Here is a 25,396-nt window from a genome sequence, read left to right as displayed (position 1 = left end):
AACTCTAGTTTTTATTAATTTCATGAAGAAATATATTGAGTGATTTTTTTCTAATTTTTTTAAAATTTGAAGTACATTATATTTATATGATACCGATGAAAATTATGTTTAAAAAAAATACCTAGCGTCACTTTGTATATCTATTAAAAAGCATTCAAACAAATGGATGTTATGTCATGATTGATGAATCACCTTTATAAATGATGTAGCCAAAATAGTTATAACTAATCCAATAAAACGTCAATCACAATCAAAATATTAATTGTGATGATGTCTATTTTTATATTTAAAGTGTTCCTGGAAGTAAATTGATATGTTAACGTCGTGTACCTTTTCCGTTCCATGAAGATTCAGAAACAATGAAAAGAAAAATGAAAAAACATTTTGCTGATGATTGTCCTACAATCAGGGTTTTTTGTTAATAGTTGACACAAATGAGACAGAATACTAATGCACGTAGACTTTTTGAAAAAATAAGGTGAACGTTAAAATTTCGCTGGCTACATATATTCGATTAGCATTTATTTAATTTTTTATATTGGTATGTTGGTTGCATTTTCGGCGATTTTATTCTGTAAAAAAATGGATCAGAGAATTTGCATCAAATTTTGTGTAGAAAATTGAGTGCTCAAAATCACTTGAAATGTTGATTGAAAGTGGCATACAGTGATTGTACTCTAAGTCAGAAAAATGTTTACAAGTGGTACAAAGAAGCTTTTCACGGAAGATCGAGAGGATGTGAATGGCAATGCCCCATCACGTTAACAAGCGATGAAAATGTTGAGAAAATGAAGAAAATCGTTATGGAGAATCTTCGAATCTCTATTAGAGAAGTTGCTGTGGATGTCGGCATATTGATTGGCTCATACATTTTTTTTAATTTTGGGCGTGAAGCGTATGGCAGCAAAGTTCCAAAACTGCTGAATTTTGACAAAAAATCCGTCGCATGAGCAACTCTCAGGAATTGTTGAATAACGTCAACGGCGATCCAGATTTGCTAGAAAGGGTCATAAAGCTTGTCGCCCACTTGTCCAGCAAAGCACGGCCCGTCCCGTCAAAGTACGTATAGGATTTAAACAATGAAAATGAATGGACAACCTCGCATTAGCCCGGCACGGTACAGATAAGAGCGTTCGCCGCCGGAAAGGATTCCAGCTCTCCGATCCTGTCCGGCAAATAACGGTACGTACTGTGACGGACTGGCCAAGTGAGCGCGTCGCCGGCCAGCTCTTGCCACCATCAACTTGTCCAAACGTCCCTGGGAAGTTTCTGTCTGTCTGTTTTGCCATTCTATCAGTTGACAGCACGGTGTCAGACGGTACCTATGAAAATGGACGAGGAAAAATTGAGGTGCTTGATAAGGTAGGTTCTAAAATAATTAGAAGTTCTGAAAATTCGCCTGGAGTCATTCGGAAACACTGGAAAAATTTCTCCTCGTCTTCTTTTCGGTCGTTGAAAAGATGATGAAACTCTTCCAGATTTGCCCTCTTTTGATTAATGGATTGATGGGATGGACCCACATCCTTCTTTTTTGTGACTATTTCCTTCTACATTCAATAATGCGGCCACTATAATGACGATTTCTTCGTCAGAACTGCTAGTGATAGACATGTTTCTGTCCCTTGAAATCAAACAAACAGCACCTTCAGTAAGCTGGTTGTAGCTGGACAAGTGGGCGATGTTATTACCCGGCGCCATCAGGCGACGAACAGCGCCGTGCTGTGCTGTGCCGGACAAGTAGGCGACAAGCTGGTGAAGAATCATGGGTATATGGTTATGAAATCGAAACCAATGTCTAAAGCTTGTCGCCTACTTGTCCGGCACTGCACAGCACGGCTCTGTCCGTCGCCTGATGGCAACGGGTAGTAGCGTCACTCACTTGTCCAGTTACAACCAGAATACTGTTTGTGCAATTTCAAGGGAATTTCAATTGACATCGAGCGATGACAGAAACTTGTCTATCACTAGCAGTTCTGACCCAAACATGTCTATCACTTGCAGTTCTGACGAAGAAATCGTTACTATAGTAGCCGCATTACTGAATGTAGAAGAAAATAGTCACACAAATGAAGGAAGTGGGTCCATCCCATTAATCAAAATAAGGCAACCCTGGGAGAGGTTCATCATCTTTTCAACAACCTGAAAGTATTTCCGAATGACTACTGGCAAATTTTCAGAACTTCTGTTTATTCTAGAGCCTGCCTTAACAAGCAACCTAATTTTTCCTCGTCTATTTTCATAGGTACCGTCTGAGAGACAGCAACTTCTCAGGCACGTTTGGACAAGTTGATGCTGGCAAGCGCTGGCTGGCGACGCGCTCACTTGGCCACTCCGTTACAGCACGTACCGTTATTTGCCGTGCTGGGCTAGTGGACGGGACGGGCTGTGCTGTGCTGTGCCGGACAAGTGGGAAACAAGCTTTAACGTCTCAATGCAAGAACTCAGGAGAGCCACGACCATGAATAACACGACAAGCTCGATCAAATCTCAAGGTTTTGCTTACTGTTTTCTTGGATTACCGTGATATAGTGCATGAGAAGTTTTGCCACAGGTTCGTACGGTCAATAAGGAGTATTATCTTGCCCTGCTTGCGAGTAATAATACGAAGAAAACGTCCGGTATTGTGGAAAATCAATTCATGGTTTTTGCATCACGATAATGCACCTGCTTACTCATCGTTGCTTTTCGTAATTTTTTGGCCTAAAACTACACCGTTATCATGACTCAGCCATATCAGCTCGTATTAACCAGATTTGGTCCCCTTCGCCTTTTTCCTATTCCCAAAATCGAAGAGATCCATGAAAGGACGGCGTTTCGTAATAAAAATCGAATTGCTGCTGGAGCTCAAGGACATATCAAAAACTGCGTATTAGAACTTCTTCGAGGATTGGGAAAAACTCTGGCACAAGTGTATTATATCTTAGGGGAACTACTTTGGAGGGAACAAATTAGAAATTGATGAATAAATGAATAGTTTTTGTGAAAAATGAAAATTCCCCTAATTTTTTTAACAGACACCGTATATTGATTGTACTAAAATATACCAATCGCGATAGTGAAAATTATAATCACCATAATACAACCCAATGACATACATTCGTTCAACTCCAATCTGCTATGAAAACTACTATAAGCAATAGAGGACTACTGTTTGAAAAGTTGTAATGGTATAACCAACATAAAGTTGGAGGTTTATTAAATATTAAATTGCAATGTATAAAGGTCGTTTGACATATATTGTGTTCATGTCGTGAGTTTATTGTTTGTGCACAATTGAACACTTCTTGGAGAAAACATTTTCATTATTAGTGTAAATAGCTTTTGAAAATATTTAACGAGGAGCTCAACTTTTCTCAATGAATTATCTTAAGTGGGAAAGTATATACCATATATCACAAATTTTATGACAAAATTTGCAGGAACTGCAGGTTCGTATTGTTGAGAGTAGGTCTTTGATGATAGCGGAAACGGTTTTTTATGGTTCAACGGGGAAATGAAAGCTGACTTTTTATTCAGAATTAATGGTCACATAGCGGTCGTTAAAATTTCCTAGTGAGCTGATGTTGTCCAGAGATGGTATATATATTTTTTTTAATATATTCTGTACTTGACGGTGTTATTCGTGAAATAGTATGTTTATTGCTCCTCACAGCCTTAATAATTTATTTAGGAACTGTATCCACCATTTCCGATTTAACTTGACTTCCTTTGCTTTAGGAAATCGAGCTTTCAAAAAAATGAAATACAATCTTACTGAAACCTACACTTCTAGAGTGGAGTTGCAGTCATAAATATCATAGACATAATATTCATTTATTTAAACATTATGTAACACAATTTGAGTAGAGTCGTTAAACATCTATGACTCATTAAATTTATGTATCATAAACGTTGTTAGTATTGAATAAAAAAGAGACTCACTTTCATGTTTTAGAATCTCAATACGAAAAGATATATTTTCAACCACGCCATCCACGTAAATCCTCGTCTTTCGGAAAGTTGTTTTTCCATACGACCCAATACGCAATAGGTTGATCCCGATTTTTCAAAAGTTAATTATAAAAGTAATTTTCAAAACTGTTCGTGCTCTCCAATAAAAGTTCAACCATAAAGGCAAGATGGATAAAAAGTTGGAATCAACGAAATAAACTGTAAGGACAGCGATGTAAACTGTAAGGACAGCGATGAAAAGTATATTGGTCAAATTAAACAATAAAATGTTTCGTGGTGTACGTTTTACATATAAGTTCTTGGACCAGAAAAGTCTGGTGTCGCTCAACATACATTATAGAACGGCTATAGAATGCATGAGATATTCTTGAGTTTTTGAAATTGTTGAGCCCGGTACAGGGTTTCAGAGGTCTTTGAAAATCTAGATTTCGAAAAATGTCGACAGAGGTTTTCCTTCGAATCACCTTTTGTTTTTGCTTTTACGTAATAATTTCAAGTAGTATCTGTCACTTGGTATATTTATCGAAACAAGTAGATATAGCATAACATCAACATAAAAATTAGAGATTCAAAAATAACAAATAATTCCACAATTATTGATTCTTAGAAATAATTTTGGTTTAAACCTCATTACCAACGTAAAAGTTCGTTCGGATGTATATAAATTGATGTAATTGTATGTACAGACAAGCTTGTCTGGTTATCTCTGACGTCATCAGCACCACACCGTAACCGGCCTTGGAGCAGATGCTTTCATTTTATGTTCATCTTCTCTTTTATGTCTGTTTACAAAAAGGTCATGCAAAGGCTTTTTTCACGTCATCCCACCTAATGCAATCGACTGTCAACTACGACCTGAAACAGTCTTAATCACGAATATACAGGATTGGTCATCCAGGGACGTAGATACTAAGAGAAGATAGCTGTGGGTCCACAGACCGATCAGACTGGTGCAAGCTCAGACACTAAAAGACTTAGGAAAGATGTATCAGTCAGATGATCTAGCGTTTCCCTATCCACAGGTCTGAATAAATGTTACCTAGCCATCTTATCTTGCTGAAATGAAACATCAGTAACTCACTTTGGCTTGTCAATCACCCAAACCGGTAGACAAGCAGGCGTGGTCCTTCAGAAGAGCCCATTAGATCACTTGAAAATAAAAATGTTTCTGAAGAATACGTGACACCTGAAGTGTAGTATGCACAACCGCAGTTCAAGTCAGAACTCTGCAATAAAAAAATAAGAAGTGCATGCAACGAAATTACTCCATGGACAGTTAATAATAACAGTGAGATATAAATTTATAAACATACTTCGTTATGTAGGGTCTTCCAACAGGGCGATCTTGTTGAATCAAATTAGTACATAGAGCATGTGCTCGCCGAATTGACTCCTAATTTTCATCTAAAAATCATATTCAGCGATGCGGTCCATTTCTGGATGAACGGGTACGTGAATAAACAAAATTGTTGAATTTGTAAGGATACCAACCCACGCGAGATCTAAGAGCGCCCAATGCATCTCGAAAAAGTCAGTGTTTGGTGTGGATTTTGGGATGGCGGCTTCATGGGTCCATTTTTCTTTGAGAACGACATTGGCCACGCCATCACTGTTAACGTCGAGCACTATAGGTCGATGATTACCAACTTCTTTTGTCCTGAATTGGATGATCTGGACACCAACGACATCTGGTTTCAGCAAGACGGTGCTACGTGCCACACAGCGTTTTGAGGGCATAGTCAGCTCACGTGGAGGTGATGTGAACTGGCCACTGAGATCGTGCGATTTGATACTGTTGGACTTTTTTTGAGGGGTTTTCTTAAGTCGCAGGTGTATGCGAATACTCCGTTAACCACAGTGGTCCTCAAAGCCAACAAAACCCACGTCATCGATAAAACTCGGCCTAATTTATACGCCAGAGTCATGGAAAATTAGACGTTTCGGATGCGCTTCGCCCAGAGAAGCCGTGGCGGATATTTGAACGATGTTATATTCCATGCCATGTTATATTCCAAGCCTTTGATACTGCCAACAATCAAATTCTTCTGGACCGTTTAGAAACTGTAGGAGTTAGAAGTATTACTTCAGACTTATTCAAAAACTACATATCTGATAGAAATCAAAGAGTTAAAAGAAACAGTACCCTCAGCGATCCACTACCTGTCAACATGGGCGTGCCTCAGGGGACAGTGCTGGGTCCTATTTTATTTTTGATCTATATTAACAATTTTTATAAACTTCATAATATCAATGGCAGAATAATATCTTACGCAGACGATACAGCACTTTTATTTGAAGGCGATTCCTGGCATGAAGTCTATGAGAAAACTGAAATAGAGCTTCAAATAAGGTATTTTCTTGGAAAAACTAAGTTCATTGCATTCACCACAACAAAAAAAGACCAACCCATAAATAACACTCTTACTGTTTATAAGTATCTATGCCGAGCACCAACGCAGTGTTCATGTCCAATAATTAAAAAAGTTGACAACATGAAGTATTTTGATGTATATGTGGACCAACACCTGTGATGGGAAGAACACATTGATGATGTGAAATCAGAAATCTGGATAATAAAAAGCTTTTACCTACGATTTTCAACTCACTCGCTGAATCTTTATTGAGGTACTGTATCATGATATGGGGTGGTCTCAGTTGAACATTATTACACGTTCTAGAGGTTATGCAAAATACCATATTAAAAATAATTTTTAAGAAAAATAGAAGGTACTCTACTGAAGACCTTTACAAAGAAATTGGCTTATTTGATGTAAGAAAACTCTATACCTATCAATGCTTAATATGGATGCAAAATACCTTCATCACTCAGATAAGTCATACTTACAGCACACGTACTGAATCTGAGCAGAAAATAAATGTTCCCCTCTGTAGACTAACACACACACAGAAATTTATATCATACTAGTCCCTTTATAATAGGGAAGCCCAAGCGGGTATTTCGCGATTTGCTAAAGCCGGCAGATTAATAAACAGGGGAATACCTTGTACCCGGTTAAGTACCTCCACCAAATATGAGCCCCATATATAAGGCCGCCTGTAAGGGATAAAGATCATTTTGGTAAAAAAAAATTGATCATCGGAAATTCTCGAGCGCGTCAGATTAAGGTAGGGTGAGTTAATTACCTGTTGAAAAGTGTATATTCCAGTGACATAAAGAAAGGGGAGGGCAGCAAAGTTGTAAAAAAACCACGTCATTTCAACATTCTCCAGCGTAGCTAATTGTTTTTTATTTTGAAGTAAATAATTCAAGGATAACGAAAAATATATAATCTGACGATTTCCGCAGAGCGAAACAACAAAAATTCGTCGATAAAGTTCAATGCCTGCAGCTGTGTGATACCTATATTTCCCTCTCCGAGTTTCTATTCCTCTTTTCTATATTCAATTTTTCTTTATCTATTGCTCTCTCACTCCGTCTGCACTCCGAATTTTGTTGCCATGATGCCATCACAGCTGATCACAGAGTCTCGTTCTTGATGAAGATGAAGATTAATTAATCAATTAATTGATGGATGTAGCCGTTACTACGTGATAGGAAATCATAATAAAGAGAAGAGAAATCAAACTTTCTATGTTTTTTACCACTATTATTTGTAACTAACGTTACTGCAGTTTCATCCTATTAGGACATTTTCAAACTCATACAATATATAAGAACATTTTCAAACTTAAACAATATATAAGTGTGAAAATGTCCTTATAGGACGAAACTGCAGTAACGTCAGTTACAAATAAAAGTGGTAAAAAACATAGAAAGTTTCATTTCTCTTTTTTTCATTAATTGATCAATTGATTATAAAAAATTGATTTTTTTTGAGCATTTTTAAAAAATTATTGTCTTATAAATACAAGTATTCTACTTAGAAAACATACACTTATATATTTGCATGCTATTTCCTGTGGTTTTCAAGTAATTAAGTTCAATGAATTAAAAAAAAATAAAAAAAAAATGTTTTTGTAAGATTAAGCGAATCCCTATAGATAATCGTCAGATTATGAGACAGCACGTCTAAAACATCAAGATGTACCATATATATCTTGATCTGACGCGCTTGAGTATTTCAAAATGGCGAAGTTTTTTGCACATTATAATAATGGCCGCGATTTTGCGTCAGATCGAAATCGTCAGATTATTGAATGAGAGCTTTTTTTTGTTGCAATTAACACCCCTTTAGAAAATCTGACGCGCTCGATTATATTTTTTTCTTTTCACTTTCAACCCTTACGTACAACCACCCACATCATGCAAACGATCAGATTAACATACCAACATTATTAAAAATACGTAGGACATTGATGCTATCAATATCTGACGCGCCCGAGTATGTCCATGCAACAGTATTTTTTCACATATTTAAAAATCTATAGTCGCTTCCCCCACCGATGAAAACGTATATATCATATAACATTTTTTTCTTCTTATCATCTAAGCGTTGTAACCTAATATGCCTCAATGACGCTCGAGTAAATCCCCATTTTGCATGGTGGGCTCCCCTGCTATTAGAAATCAGGGTCATTCCTAATAAACGTAAAATGAAATAAAAACTGAAAGAATATGTGAACCAAACTTATAACAAACTGAAAACCGTATATGAACTCGAAAAATAATAAGAAAACAAAATACAAACAAATAACCATATTTTCTCTCCCTCACAATGAATTCAACTTTGTGTTTTTTCCTTCTTTCTACTCACCACCCATTAAGTGAATAATCAATGTAACCCAGGTTGATGACTACAACACAATCATTGCTTAGTTCTTCCTTTATTATCTAGTTGTAATTTTGAATTCATCTTGTACATTATGCTTACCTGAATAAAATTTTACTTTACTTTACTTTGCTACTTACACATGATGGCATGAATAGGTCTTTCATACGAATAAAAAATTTTGATGATATCTCACACACACACACTTTGTTTTATTTATATTTAAAAATAGTAAGTGTAAAATGAAAGACCCTATAGATGTATTCCATTAAATATCTGAGACTGATTATCCGGATACAGCAATATCTCTGTTATTTTCGAAAAATGAAATAACATGAATACTGAATATCGGTCACACGATATCATATAAAAACCCTGTTTTCTTTCTCTTTGTTTCATTTCCTCACGTGTCATTTCGCGCACGAATCACCACTAAAAACGGATTCACGGTATGTAGTTACGGTATTATACGGTAACATTATTTGAGTGTCAACTTTTACAGGTAGTCCGTGACGAGTTATTTTTTCCGTTTTATTTATCAAACTCGATGACAACTTGGCATGCCTAGGAAATAAATATAACTAGTGAAAGTATATCGAACTGTTCGTTATAAATAATATCTGCGCTATTAATTATATCATCGGTTCGATTTGTTTTAGTTTCTAATGGAAATTTATTGAGGAGTGATTCCACGACGCGGGAAAAAAATTGAAAGTTAGTTCATTGTTCGACTGTTAACAATGAGAGTATTTTTATGTTTTTGTAATGTCCGTTCTGTCGCGAAGAGAAAGTATTTTTTCCACACAATCTGTTCTTTCATGTCGATTTTTTAGATCTGCTCATCAACTAATTGTTTGAATGCATTTCATTGCACAAAAATGTTCGACTTTCTTACGCATTTTGTAATTGTAATTTTGAAATTCATTTCTTTAAAATGATGCTCCAAATTTATTAGAACAATATCGACGACAAAGTAGGATACAGATGACATGGAATTCACGCCTTGAAAAAGAAAGATGATTTCTAGAGGTAGAATAAAGTTGAGTGTTTGCATAAAGCAGACTTTAGGAATATTTTTTGATTCAAGCAAAGCCTTTGACCTCGTTGACCATGACATACTGTTACACAAATTGCAGTTTTATGGTATACGTGGCTCTGCATTGAATTAGGTTGGATCTTACCTGACTGATCGTAGTCAGCTGGTCTGTGTGAATGGAACGAATTCTGAAAAAAAAATATCAAGAGGGTTACTTCAAGGCTCTGTTCTGGGACCCCTTCTATTTTTTGTTTTTATAAATGATCTTCCGAAATTTCGGTTGAAAGCTTCCATTACTGTTATTTTTGTTATTAACATCTTAGTATCGGCTTGGCTTGGCATTCACTTTATTTATGGATTCGCAAATAGAATTGCGGAAGAACCGCGGAGAATTTACCTGGACAAATATCTTAACAGAGTTATTCCATGTGCTAAAACATTTAGAACGCTACAGAAACTGTAACAACGCCTGAATAAGAAGAAGCTATACTTGATGTGATTGACAGTATGGACAGTTCCAAAAAAAAATCTCCTATAGCCATATCACATACAGCAGGTCCAAGATCTACTGCCAAGCTGTACTACCTCATTGTCAGCAACAATTTTCACTGATCGCTTGGGTAGGAATGATTGGTGACTGCCTAATTGGCCCATTCCCTACAAGCAAGATTAACAGGTGAATCCTACTCGGACTCTTTGTGAGATCATCCACCCATGTTGTTAGAAGTGCTGGTACTTGTAAGAGGCAACATGTGTTTTATACACGACGGTGCTCCAGCTCATTTTAGTCATCTTGCTATTCAGCATCTCGACATCACCTACCCTAATCGCTGGATGGAACGTGCAAGATGAAAAAATTGGCCATCTCGCAGTTCTGATATGAATCCTCTAGATTTCTATTTATGTGGTCATCTGAAGGCTCTTATTTATAAAACTTCTGTACTAAATGTGAATGACTTGAGGAATCGAATAATTGACAATTGCAATCTCATAAGGTATTTTTTAACGTGTCAGACAATTAATGAAGAATCTATTGCAGTCGTGTATTTTATCAGAAGGTGGACATTTTGCCCATTTATTTCAAGGTCGAAGTTGTTTGTTATTTACTTTTGGTTTTTATTTTAGGTTGTCCACTGATGGATTTTGGAATTGATTTTTTTTCTCGAGAACGAAGCTTGATAAAGAAAACATGAGCGCGAAAAAGATATATTTTCAGTTGCTTGATCTAAAAACATTGAAAAAAAGTTACAAATAAGTCGGTGGCGTTCTTTTATTCTCGATATTGTTGGCTGTGGGCAACTCCGGGCAGATGTTTATAGTATCTTTTTTCAAAACGACCCAACGAAGCACCCTCTGAAGTTTCGTACCGTAGTTAGGAAACACCATGGATACATTGAATTACACGAAAGAGAGAATATTTTCGAAACAATTACTTTCAAATACACATTGAATTATACAAAAACACCTTTTTCCTATTCAGTTTGTAATCCAAATATTCGTTATGGAATTGAATCAGATATAATTCACAAGAAAGTAAAAGTTTAAATCTTTTTAAAATCTGTTTTTCCGTTAACCAGCTGTCGCACCCCTACGAACGACAACCCTCAGAAGTTGAAACTTGTTCGAGCTAAGGATTGACGAGGTCTTACCTTTTAGCGTGTGATTTCTAACACGGGTTGGACGATAGTAAGTGAAGATCGATCGTTCAGACTGGGGCTTGAACCACCGACCAACACGGCAGTCAATTCGAGTGAGTGAACAAAGCACCCACACCGAACCGCTTGGCTACCGACCGACCGACCGATTAGTATAACTAATCACTTTCTGTTTGCCTGTTCATCTGTGCTTTTGTATGCACTAATATAAAAAACGTCCTATCCGATTTTGGTGTGATTTTCACCAACGTGTTATGATAAACATTTATTAATTAATTTGTCAAAATCGTTTTTATGATGTACTGTTTGGAACCTTAGGTGTAGTAATGAATATTACTGGAGTTTTTCCCAACACCAAATCGTTATTTTTACATCTTGACACGTGTTTCGATCACCAAGTGATCATCTTCAATCTTCTTGGGAAAAAACTCCAGTAATATTGTCAAAATCGGTTAAGTATTAAAAAATTATATCGATTCAAAGAATCACGTCAGAGAATATCGATTGGATTTTTTGTTATATTCATCTTCCAAAATTGAAAAAAAAACATCGAAAATGGGTTCTATCAGATTAACGGATGCTAGCACACATCACTTAATTTGTGAAAAATCAAATTGAAAAAATTTGCTCATGAATGAAACTCAAAAATATTGTGAGAGTTCTAAATTAGCCAGACATTAAAAAATTCTACCCGTATCACGCCGCGCCGTTGTAGTCAGGTACGCCCATGTGTAAATACGTGTTGTCTTTTTCAATGAGGTATATGCCGTTGTTATTAAGTTTTATTATGATTTCGATGTGCCCTTTTATATGTCAATTTGTGACCCGAATAACTGAGTTGTACGTTCAAGAGTCGTTCCACTTTTGTTATTCAATTGTGTTTAATTTGTTTCGACGACCTGAGCTCCGCATTCTTTCAATTAAAATTCTAGGTGCTCCATGACGAAAATTAATGTCTCCGGAACAGAAAGTTCGCAATGATGAATTGTTCCAAAATAATACATAGTTTGTAACATAAACATTCTAATGAACTTGAAAAGTGCTTTTTGATCAGTTTTGTACTGATTGTGGTACCTATATTAGGATTTCCCATTTTGAAATCTGTAGCTGCTATACTGCTCAAGCAAACAATTTGATTATATTATTGCTGACTGTGCCTAAGGCCTGAAAAACACGATATTTTAAATTTCTTAGGTATTTTCACACTTTCATTCATGAAATAAATGAAAGTTTAATGCAAAATTTTGGAAGAAGTGAAAAATTCTTTGAATAAACTAATACCCAAATGATGTGAAGGTTTTTTGAAAATATCTCTTTGAAGATGAATAATGCATTATACTCTCATGTAACGGTCACTGATGAAGGGCTTTGACCGTGTGTGGCATGAGAGTTTGCTGGCCAAACTTCTATGCTATGGCTTGTCGGATCATTTTTTGTGTATGGCATCGGTTTCCTCCAAGAAGATAAATGTCTCCGAACCGGATATAATAATGTCGACAATTCCGCTGTCTGCTTCGATAAGTTTGTTGGCTGGTCTTGGCTTAATCATGTCGCTGGAATTGCACCCAAACATAACCTGAAGTTGCTGGATTCCATCCAGAAAAGAGCCATCCGCCTGATTGGAGACACGAACATCACATGCAACCTTGATAGCCTGGAACATCTGAAGAAAGATTGGAGATTTGTCTCTCGTCTACAGATACTTTCAGGGGAAGTGTTCAAGTGACTCGACACATTTGATTCCATCTAGAGTGGTACATATCATAAATACGCGATGGACTGTGACCGCTCATCTTTTGAGGTTCAACTCAGTACACCTTGAACTTAACTGTTCAACAACTCTTTTATCTATAAAACTACGTTTATGTGGAATAAACTTCCTGAGAACGTTTTTCCAAATGGATTTCATCTCCAGCGATTCAAATCCGATGTGAATCGCCACTTTCGCACAGGCACCGCTTTGAGAGCGACTTAAGGATTTTCCTTGTGTTTTATCCAAAAAAAACTTATTTTTATGTCTGAACATATACAGGGTGTAACTGAATAAGTATAAAACATTTAAGGAGGTGATTCCTCATCGAAAAAAAATAGGATCTTTCATATAAAGAAATTTGTATAACAATTTTTTTCACAAGCACTGAAAAAGTTACAATATTGAAATTTACCTGACGTTTTGTACTACCAAAAAGACACTTATCCAGTAATTTATTTGGTTTACCCTATGGTTGTAAGGGGTGGAAAACGCAACCCCTAAAATTTATTTTCAAGGTAACTTTTTATCTTATTATTTGTTTACCATTTAAAAATTTATTTCCGATATCCTGTTTCATTCTAAACAAAAAATGTCTCTAGGGTTTTTTGCCCAAAATAAACCAGTTCGCAGCAAAAAATTATTTTACGAACAACTACAGAGATATAACGTCATAAATGCGAACTGGATTTATTGTTATTTTGTAGTCATTACCTGCATTAAACGATTGAAGGGTAATAAACAAAACTAATTTATTAATACAAAACACACAACATGTAGAAATCATACTAAATGTCCAGTATGTCTACCTTCAGACATTACGCATGCGTCTAGACGTTGACGCATTGAGCCACGTATTCGCTCAAATATTCCTGGAGTCTCTCTGATTACCCTGCATGCATCGATGATGCGGTTTCTTAAGTCCTCTATATCGCGAACAGGAGTACGATAAACCAAATGCTGTAAATGGCCCCAAATAGAGAAATCGAGAGGATTGGGATCGGGGGATCGAGCGGGCCAGTTCAGTGGTCCTCCTCGACCCATACACTGATTTGCATATGTTTCAGTTAAATGCTGACGTGCTACTTGACTAAAATAGGCGGGAGCCCCATCATGCATAAAAACATATCCCTTCTGACGCCCAAAAGAACTTCCTCCAGCAGTACTGGATGCACTTCTCTTAAAAATTGAACGTATGCCTCACCATTTAATCGAGGAGGTAGAACATGAGGCCCAATTAAATCATCCCCAATAACTCCAAGCCACACGTTAAGAGAAAACTGTTCTTGATGGTTAGTTTCGACAACAGCGTGGGAGTTTTCATCAGCCCATATGTGGTAATTATGAAAATTAATAATCTTGTTCCGGAAAGCAATCTTTAGCTAGAAAGCAATCTTTCTAGTACTGGTAGTAGTTTGTTTTTTAATCAAATTAAGTACTGCTTCCTCAAGCTGTGGTGTTCGTACTTCTCGATGGCGACCACAATCCTGCGTTCCACCACAATCCTGCGTTGATGAAGTCGAGCAAATATTCTATGTGAAGGATGCTGCCGTTGAGGATACATTTCAGCATATCGTCTAGAAGCTTCTAACCCATTCCCCTGCGACAGACCGTAAACGTAATGCATATCAGCCATTTCCTCATTTGTGTATGCCATTTTAATAACAAGTGAATTAATAAAGTAACAAATTAAGAGCAGAACACCAACACACAATTAGTATTAATTTAATTTCGAAAATTCACAAGCTGACAGTGTCATTCCAATTTAATTGTCACTATCGCTAATAGCGACCTACTAGATAGATTAGTTTCGTATTTTCGCATTTATGATTATGTATCTCTGTAGTTGTTCGTAAAATAATTTTTTGCTGCGAACTGGTTTATTTTGGGCAAAAAACCCAAGAGACATTTTTTGTTTAGAATGAAACAGGCTATCGGAAATAAATTTTTAAATGGTAAATAAATAATAAGACAAAATGTTACATTGGAAATAAATTTTAGGGGTTGCGTTTTCCACCCCTTACAACCATGGGGTAAACCAAATAAATTTCTGGCTAAGTGTCAGGTTAATTTCAATATTGTAAATTTTTTAGTGCTTGTGAAAAAAAATTGTTATACAAATTTTATGTATCCCCTTTAAGGGGCTGTATCTTAACAAGGGATGCTCCAATGAAGTTTCTTTATACGAATGATCCTATTTTTTTTTTTTCGATGAGGAATCACCTCCTCAAACGTTCTATATTTATTTAGTTACTTCCTGTATAGGATCTCTCATAAGTAATGATATGTGGTATTGACCATACTGAACAAAGTTCAGTTCTGATGGAAACAATCGTATAATATAGAGTCCAATTTGTTATTATTTCAGATCAATTTTTATTTTCATGATATTTACAAAAACTTTGATTTTCCGACGAAAAATAATATTGTAAATACTACATTTTGTGCTGATCAAAACAGGGTCTCATTTGCTAAAAAATTTCAAGCAAGTAATTTTTTTTCAATAATGTGCCCTCACATGAAAATAAAATTATCAATAATTGATACTTGGCCGATTCTTTCGGTTTTATGATCATACCTCAGTGTGTTTAACTATTCCTGTCTAGGATTACTTGATGACACCCTATGTATGAGTCCTTTTATTAACAACTTAAATCTGAACAGATTGCGACTGATCACTTAGTCATACTCTTGTCTTATAGAAAAAGTACGAGTTAACTCATTTTAAGAGAACATTTATGCGTAGTAAAATACGTCGTAGGTACATACCTCAAGAATTTCCAGAAATGCATTTTGTTTGTGACTTATGCCACGGGAATGTCCTAGAAACAGTTAGAGTATATCTTGAGTGGTACCCGAATAGACACAATTAATCATCCTGCCTTCGAGTTGTTATTCGTGCAAACAATGGGTAACCACACCAATAATTCTACGACTTATAAAAAATATTGAAAATGTCCTTAGGTTATCAGCAATATTTCAGTTGAAGCTTTTTTTTTGAGAAAAACACAGAAATAAAAAATACGATAAGAATAACGTTAAAAAATCATTTAATAATTTTTTTTTTCGAAAATGACTTTCTGTTGCTTCCTTGATTCATAAATTCTGAAACAACCTGGAAACAGGTCGTTTATTTTATCATGTGGTGATGGAATTGCTATTTCAGAGGAAAATGTTATTGTATCCGATGTGTACCATGACGATGTAATAATAAATATTCGATGAATCGTTTCGTGTCAACATGGCCACCATCAACCTTTTTTTAAATACGGACCTGTCTTTTTTGTTACAGATATTGATAAAGCGAAAAATTCACAATTCAAGGGTATATCACATTTGTTATTTTTATAGCGTTTTATTTGAAATAACCTCCATCATCAGTAACAACAATTAAACAAAAAAAAAACAATTTATTTTATCATGAACTTATGGGAAAAATAAAACCAATACGAAAAATCAATGATACATGGCAATCTACATTAAATGCTCGAATTGACGACCTATTTGTTGAATGCACATAAGTTGTCGGTATAGACAATTTCTTTGGCAATTTTCTAGCATAATAGGTGTAATACTAAAACATGCATCCCTTATTTTTTGTTTGAGATAGTCGATATTTGTACTTAGTGTTGAAAAAACTTTATTCTTTATGTATCACCAGACAAAAAATCTAAAGGAGTAAGATCTGGGGATCGAGCTGGCCAGTTTATTGGTCCATTGTTTCCACTCCATTTTCTTGGGAATATTTCGTGTAAGTGTGTCCTTACTATTGCTGCATTATGGGAAGGAGCGCCGTTCTGTTGAAAATATTGTATTCCATGAAGAATATTCAGTTGAAATTCATCTAAGTAGCCATCGAATTCATTGAAAAGAAAATGAAGATATATTTCACTATTCAAATGAGCATCGTAAAAGAAAGGGCCAAGTATGTTTTTTCCCACAATTCCCAACCAAACATTTATTCCGAACATTTCTTGGAAATTGGTTTCCCTATGTAAATGTTCATTTCTATCATTTCACCTATAATGGATATTTCTGTTGAACCAACCATTGTTGCCGAATTCTGATTCGTCCGACGAAATCATTTAGCATATCAGTCCTATCATTTGAATACATCTTTGATATGTTCATAAACGTCTGACAGTTCTCAACACATATCAACAAAGCATTCATTTTTACTGACATAGAAACCAAGCAAAGCCTACGCGTTTAAGATGGTAAATGAATTGACATGCTATTTAATCATACCAAATCATACAACAGTCGAATTTTGACAAAAAACTGATATTTTCGTTACTTCCAGGATAGAGAATTATAAAAATATTAAGAATCATAATTGATTAGGAAGATATAAGCCTTGAAAGAAGGATTACGGCAGTACAAAAATTTCCAAAACGAAAAAATACGAATTTTCATTGTGATAGGGTACCTACCTGTCGAATTTATTGGGTTGTCTGAATTGTATTTTGAAGAAATCGAAAAAAATTACAAAAGAAGTAACGACAGGACCGTAATTTAAAATTGTTGTCACTGATCTGTTTCTGTTGTGTTTAAAATCTGTTTTTCCGTTAACCAGCTGTCGCCCCCATACGAACAACAACTCTCAGAAGTTGAGAAACTTGTGCGAGCTAAGGACTAACGAGATCTTAACTGTTAACGTGTGACCTAACACGGGTAGTGTTAGGATGATGGTAGTTATTTCAAATGAAACGCTATAAAAATATCAAATGTAATATACCCTTGGATTGTGAATGTATTGCTTTATCTGTATCTGTAATAAAAATGACAGGTCCGAATTTAAAAAAGAAAGTTGATGGTGGCCATATTGATACGAAACATTCGATCGAATATTCGTTATTACATCGTCATAGAACATTTCTAAAACAATAATTTTTTTCCATTTCTTGATATTCTCCGATATAACAATTCTATTCGAAAAATACGGAAAAAATCATTTTTAGTTTTCCCCGTCTAACTCGAGAAGGAAAGAATATTAAATTTTCTGATACAAATATTGGAAAACACAAATTGCGAAATAAAATGTGCATTATAATCGAGCCAATGCCTCTTATGAGGTAGTTGGTTTTATAATTTTCCTAGAAAATGATTAGTGATAACCTTTTATCATTCGTTTTTTCCTTATCTTCAAAACATTTCTTGAAATCTAATCCACACTTCTATAGTTTCAAATCTCCTCTCATCATGGAATTCACTCGTGCGCCACTGTTAGACCAGATATAGCGGGGAATAATTAGAAATTGTACCCGTCCCGAGTTCCATTCCGAAAATACGACGACGTTATAACGTTCCGTCTATGTCTTTTTTTGCTAAATACCAGCTCGCAGTTAAATTTACCTCCGAAGATTTATGGCGACTGATTGTCGTCACAGGCTACCTGATTTGATTTCAGTCATATGTTTTTGGCAGACTCTACGAAATATTTGATTGAATAAAATATCGTTGGTATTTCCTGAATGTAACCAAATAGTGATAGGATCAGGTACTAGTATTGGCGGCAGATGATAATAATGATAATATAGTTGTTCTGATCATTGGAGTCCTTTTCGTTTATTTTTCGTTGTTCTACACATAAATGTTTCGGGTGTGTGTCTGCAGAGTTTAAGGGTTATTGTTCTAGTTTTGGATCCCTACATAGAACTACATAGAGTTTGTATATTTGCATTATACTTTTTGAACACGATCTCAACTACATCCAGTTCTCATTTTTTCATCAGTTTAACCCCGTTGATATACTTCGTACAAAGGTACTCCTGCCCAATAAGACCGACAAAATTTAGGTAGATAAATTACAAATCACAGAAAACAAAACATTTATATCGTGTGGTCCAACGAAAAGTATGCACCTTGCTTTTCCCTTTTTTTGTAACTTAACGCAAAAATGCTCGGACAGGTCAATTTTGCTTTTGAGGGGGACACATTTTAGATGTATTTTTCTACCTGTGTCTTCAACCCCCTAGCGAGGGTGAGTAACAACCCTAAAATTTTAAATGGAAAGTAGGGTCGAGTGATATATCATTTGAATGGGTACAAAATTCTCTTTCCAATGATACCTAATTTGTTGTATTTACTTCAATAGTAAAACGGCATTTTTATCACTACTACATTCCTCAATTTCCCTCGTGCGTTTTTTGGTTCAAATAACAACAGCAGATAAGTGTACAAAAAGAATTTAGGCAAACGTTCATTGATTCAGTTCGGTTGCTTTTGAAATTATTTCAACTTTACTGTAAAAATGGTATATTCCATTCCTGAACGAGTTGAAATTGTTAAACTTCATTATCTGCTAGACTTACTGCTCGCCTCTTTAATAACAGTCATCCCAGGAAAAATGTGAATGATTCGTACGTTGCCAAGTTAGTCCAAAAGTTTGTCGATACCGGATCTGTCTGTAATGTAAAACACCAGCCACGGAAATCGATCAGAAATGAAGCAGTGGAAGTCGCTGTTTTGGGACATGTTGAATTGGATCATACTCAAAGTACCCGTCAGGATCAAATTAGTACAGGAACTCAATGAAGATGATTCTGATAGAAAGCTGCAATTTTGTGAACAACTGAGCCAGCTACTAATTGATGATCCGCACCTATCATTCAACATGTGCTTTTCCGATTAGAGTACATTTTTTTAATGGAGCTGTGAATAGGCATAATTGCCATTACTGAGATGATAGTAACCCACACTTATTCCGAGAGGTCCATACCCAGTACCCTCAAAAAATCAATGTCTGGTGTGGCACGTAGGGCCACTTTTCATTCCTGGGAATTCAACTGGTGAGGTCCACCTGAACATGCTTGAAGATACAATTGATCCTCTCATAACAGAAAAAATTGAAAATGACCAAAATCATAATGATGATCGGCTTCATTTCCAGCAAGATAGACCACCTCCTCACTATGTTGCTCCGGTAAGAGAGTTTTTAGATGACCGGTTTCCTGGACGGAGGATTGGAAGGAGAGGCCCCATCGAATGGCCTGCCAGGTCACCTGATTTATCCTTTGGGGACACTTGAAAAATGAATGTTCTGCTACGCAGCCCGAGTCCATAGAAGATCTTCGCCAACGAATTACAGCAGAGTGCAGAAGTATAACACCTGATATGCTACAGAATGTTAGGAATAGATTTGAACAAAATCTGTATTATTGTATGGTAGCAAATGGGTCACATTTTCAGCACTTGCTGAAGTAGGATTCTATTAAGTCAATTACACATTTCAAAGTACTGGGATACAGTTGTTTTTCTTCATAATACCTACATGTTTGAGTGAAATACAACAAATTAGGTATCATTGGAAAGATAATTTTGTGCCCTTTTAAATGATATATCACTCGAAACCACTTTCCATTTAAAATTTTAGGGTTGTTAATCACCCTCGCTAGGGGGTTGAAGGCACGGCTAGAAAAATACATCTAAAATGTGTCCCCCTCAAAAGACAAATTGACCTGTCCGAGCATTTTTGCGTTAAGTTACAAAAAAAGGAGAAAAGCAAGGTGCATACTTTTCGTTGGACCACTCTGTATATACACACAAGGAGTGTGTATATATAAATGTTTTGCTTTTTTGCTAATAAATTTTCTGCTATCGACCACATGGTTGATATCAGAACTCGCAAAACACTTTTATGCCTCTCACCAACAAACTGTACATACTAAACAAACTGTGAAGATGTGTTCGTATCGGGTGTACCAACATTAAAAAATCACTAATCAAATATACGTACCCCCCGAACTTTGAACATTCACCTATTTTTGGAGCAGACCTCGTAGTACCTCTTTCGAGACTATGACAGATCCCAACGGCGAAATTGAGAAGTGGATCATAAAATCATCTAATTGCAGTATAAGTTTTACAGCTAACTTCTTAAATGAACTTTATATTTTTCTGGAGCCAATTATATTCACATTAAAACTTTTCGTAGAAAGGATTTCGCGTCATTCATTCAACTTTCATGTCAACTCTCTCTTCAATTTACAAAAATGTTTTAGAAAATCTGATAATGGAAATAGCATAAAATAAACAGAGACCCATCAGTGACTCATTATTTGTTTACTTTCCGAGATACTAATTGTTTAATGAAGTCATGTATTTCGCCCACCAGTCAATCGCAATTCACATAAATATGTATATAATAATATTATTGGATATAATGTTATGAACTCCGAGAAGAAACGTCATTGAAGCAGAAATTACCATTTCTGATTGATAGTTGAAGAAATTATTTTTTGTTCAATGACATATCGCAATATAGTAATTATTGTCGTATATACGGCTTAATTATCTTGTGACTGCATAGTGAATTTGAAAGCTATTATATACGCTTTTATAGTCGCGTAATAATGTAGTGTCGATGAACTTGCATAAGTTATTATTGGAGCAGTAGATTCCTGCAATGTCAGTTACCGAAAAATGTATTTCTCGTATGAAATAATTGAAGCTATTCAAAAAAGCATATTCCCTAATATTTGCAAAAACTTTTATATACCTTGTTTGGGAGTTTTCATCTTCTACAATCTGAATAAGAAATGTTATGGAGAACATTGTACTTACAGACATAGAAAGGACAAACTTATGCTCATCCACGATGTTCCTGCGCAAATCCAATATATTTTTCTCAAGAAAAATGTGCTACTCATAATATCAGTAATTGGTCGTATTTAATGATTTATTCTTTTCACACACCCTTCTACAAATGTTCAGAAAATGTTTGTACATCCGGGATATTTCTATTCCTTCTTGCTTCCTGTTCTTTACCACCAGTAAAGTGAACTCATACCTATATGTAATGGATCTGCAGACATTATTCGTATTATTACGTTCTTCCCCGTGGATTCATCAATAATTGACTACACTGTATAATCAAACTTAACTTTATTTCTTTTTAAATACAACAAACACTTCAACTATTATTTGAACATCTACCGCCTTACTAGATCACTTCGCGTAATGCACTGTAACGTCAACTTGACTGTGTGAATATCTAACGCCTTACTTGATCACTTCGCGTATCGCACTGTATCTTACATTTGACTGTGTACTTTACTGTCTCGATACGCTCGCAGCCAGCGTATAAATATCGCAATCGAACATCGAAGAATTTTCGCCGAAGTTCCATCGACATCGCTAGCATGTTTCTTGCTGTTTCTCGAGCGGCAGGGAATATTGGGCATTCCCGCGCACTTAGCTACGTCACGTTTGGTTTATGGTTAACAGTGGCGGCCGGCGTTACTTTCTTTCGGACATGATCTACAACAGTATGCTGGACAATATTTTTTAATGAATGAATACGAAGTTTTATTCTCTAAGTGTATCTTTCAAACTCTAAATGTTAGCATGTTATGAAGAAACACCCTCTATATTTTTCATAGAATACAAATATTATTATGATTTAAATAATTTCATGAATAGATTTAATGATTTTTCTTTGTTTGCAGGTAAGATGTTGATCGGTCGCTTAATCGCTGTAGGAAAATTTAGTAAGTACATATTTACAACTCAATATCATGAAAATAATATGCCTGTTTATTCAGACTCTTCTTATAGTTTCCTCTTTGGATGAAACAAACAATAACGAGTGTGACCCGGAATGATTAAATTTGGCGTCTCTGCAATCAGTCTATATTTGTGGAAGGGACCGCTAAAATCGAAATTCTGGATAACATTTCAAATTCGAAAAATAGAAAGACACCGAGTATATATAGATCGGCACCATCCTAAAACCGTTTAGATAATATCAACAGAAATTGCATGTCCACCTGTACGGATTCAAATTGATCGCTTTCAAATGGTACAGTACAAAATGTGATCAAAATGTATACAATACAAAATGCGTTCAATAAGAAAACCGTTACACAAGACCGGTGGCAAGATGAATGTAACCAAATATGGAATAATATTCTTTATTTCATGCCTAGCAAAAATATTTCAGAAAGTCCTTCAAAAATAATTATAACATATCATACTAGGAAAACAGATCTACATAATGATGTATTACCTGATAGAAGTAACATCCGATTTAGTGATCATAATGACAACAAAAAAAAACCTGCAATTCACGTATTTATCTGCTAATAGTTATCGACAAGAGAAGATAGTGAATTGGTGAGGGAGAGAGAAAGAGATAAGAAAGATGTAAATTTGTGGTGTAGGATTTTTCCTAAAATTACTTAGTTTAGAAACATTATTGTTTTATTGATTTTTATTTTGTATCATAAATTTTTATTACAAAATTTACTTTTTATAACTCTTTCATCGCGCAGGCGTTCAAAATATTTATCTGCTTGGATTTTTATGTTAATTCTTTTATTTTGATTTTCACTTATCATTTTCGTATCTTATCATAGCATATCATATCATATGAAAACGAAAGTTTATTGCCAAAAAACATATGGATATTTAGAACGAAACCATTTGGGATGTTTCGAGTAGGTACTAATCGTTAACACTCATATCAAGTTAGGCAAAGGATTCGGGGACAGATAGTTGACCCCTTTGACTGTATTCATGACCCCGACCTGTGGTGATTTTTCAAGAGTTACTGGGAACACATTTTTAGCCGATGCATTCAGTATATTGAGGGATTTCGGCCGGGAACTAATCCTAATTCTGATTCTCCTCTCCACGAAGTTACATTATTTGTAAGCGCTGTGCCAGACTGATTAATAATTCACCTATTACCAGTCCCAACAGTGTATTCCACAACGTATCGTTCCCTTGAACTTCATTATTGTATATTTATATCATTGACCCATGCGACTCATCAGAGTTGATCAATATAAACATTTTTGCTAATACTCTGCAATTATTTATCAAGATGTGAACTGGCAAACTCTTATGATCTCTCAAAAATTTTCCATTACTATCGAGACTCAATTCATTTTCTGTATGATTTCGAACTCCCGGGCTAACTGTGAATTTCCTCACCCAGTACATCATAATCGTTTCCTATATATATCAACACCACTGAGTTGGATAACTAATTGGAAGACACGTTTTTAATTAAAGGAGAGAAGTTCTGTTAGTGTTTTTTGCCAATTTAGATTGCATGTTTTATGTCTTTGCTCGATCCACTATCCTCCGCTATAAATAAATTGAATGAAATGGCGTGTTTCTGCGATTCTGTCAAGATATCAAAGAGAAAATGGTTTACTTTTCTTTATTGTTCTGGTCTTTAAAACTTGCTGTGACCCATTTCTGACGAACGAGTAGTTAATTAGTCACGCCCAAACCTCCAGAGTTACCTAAAACATGCTTTGTCTAAGAAACGTATTAGAGATCTGATAGCACATTTTTAACACTATTGAATATTCATATCTTGTTTAATTGAATGGATTTCCAAAAACTGTTTGCAACGACACACAAATATTTATTTTACGATAACCACAAGAAGTTCGAATTTTTCAATTCGATCTTATAACTCACTTCTATAATTCGATGTTTGGAGTACTACAGAGAAAAACTCAAGAGGAATAGGGTCGGGAGACCTTGCAGGCTACTGAATCGCTCATGGACGTCTTTTCCTTTTGTTTTTGTAAGGTGAAACTCCTCATTTCGAATTTGTGCTAATAAAATATTCTCCATAACGGTAATTTCGAAAAAAAAGTCATCTTCAAATTTGCTCATTACGTTTTCTGCTAGTTTTGAAAAATTAAGTAGGTATTGAATGAGTTCCCAAGAACAGTGAAATGATATTTTGCGTGCGTAATGTAATGTGTTTCTAAAAACTACGTACTTCCAACATGGACAATTGATAATGGCCATCTTGTTGAAGCTACATCTGTCAAATTAGTTGTCATTCATTCAGTCTGTTTTGTCAAATCAACATGGACGGATGTAACCTTCAACCAAACGTTCAAATAATAAAATTATTTTATCAGAATGGGTGTTGTTATGTTTGGGCAACGTACGGCGCGCTTCGCAATGTGGTGGATACATTTGGGTTCACTCGTTCGTTGAACCGATCGACCAATACCTGTTCGTCGACAAATCGCAAGATCTATCCAAAACATCGCCGCTGTTCGTGAGAGTGTGCGTTGCTAACAAGAACTTGCCCTGTCATAGACCGTAACTTGGCGAATTTTGCGTCGTGACTTGGCCCTGCACCGGTACAAAATTCAACTGACCCAGAAACTGAAGGTAAACGCTGAATGGACTCTGGAGCACTTGGCAACTGACACGAATCTTCATTAAACCCATTGCTGGATAAAAGGGTACGTGAACTGACAAAACTATCAAATTTGGGACGATACCAATCCACATG

General features: G+C 35.6%; 1 protein-coding gene across 8 annotated transcripts in view; it reads left to right on the top strand.

The window, feature by feature from the left end:
- The window catches only part of RhoGAP19D (Rho GTPase activating protein at 19D), a 521,267-nt gene that overhangs the window by 222,706 nt on the left and 273,165 nt on the right, over positions 1 to 25,396 (top strand). For 5 of the 8 annotated variants that reach the window (XM_074180174.1, XM_074180177.1, XM_074180172.1 and 2 more), the window contains exon 1: positions 22,562 to 22,613. The exons of the other annotated variants lie outside the window; for them this stretch is intronic. In XM_074180174.1, the coding sequence (XP_074036275.1) occupies positions 22,577 to 22,613 (37 nt within the window). In that variant the 5' untranslated portion in view covers positions 22,562 to 22,576. Of the gene's footprint in view, positions 1 to 22,561; positions 22,614 to 25,396 lie in introns of those variants that run through there. 8 annotated transcript variants of the gene reach the window in all.

Source organism: Leptinotarsa decemlineata, unplaced genomic scaffold (genome assembly GCF_025532065.1).
Source record: "Leptinotarsa decemlineata unplaced genomic scaffold, Ldec_3_MD MMD2_tig00026294_RagTag_RagTag, whole genome shotgun sequence".
NCBI classification, from domain to species: Eukaryota; Metazoa; Arthropoda; class Insecta; order Coleoptera; family Chrysomelidae; genus Leptinotarsa; species Leptinotarsa decemlineata.
This window is presented reverse-complemented; position numbering and strand designations above follow the sequence as displayed.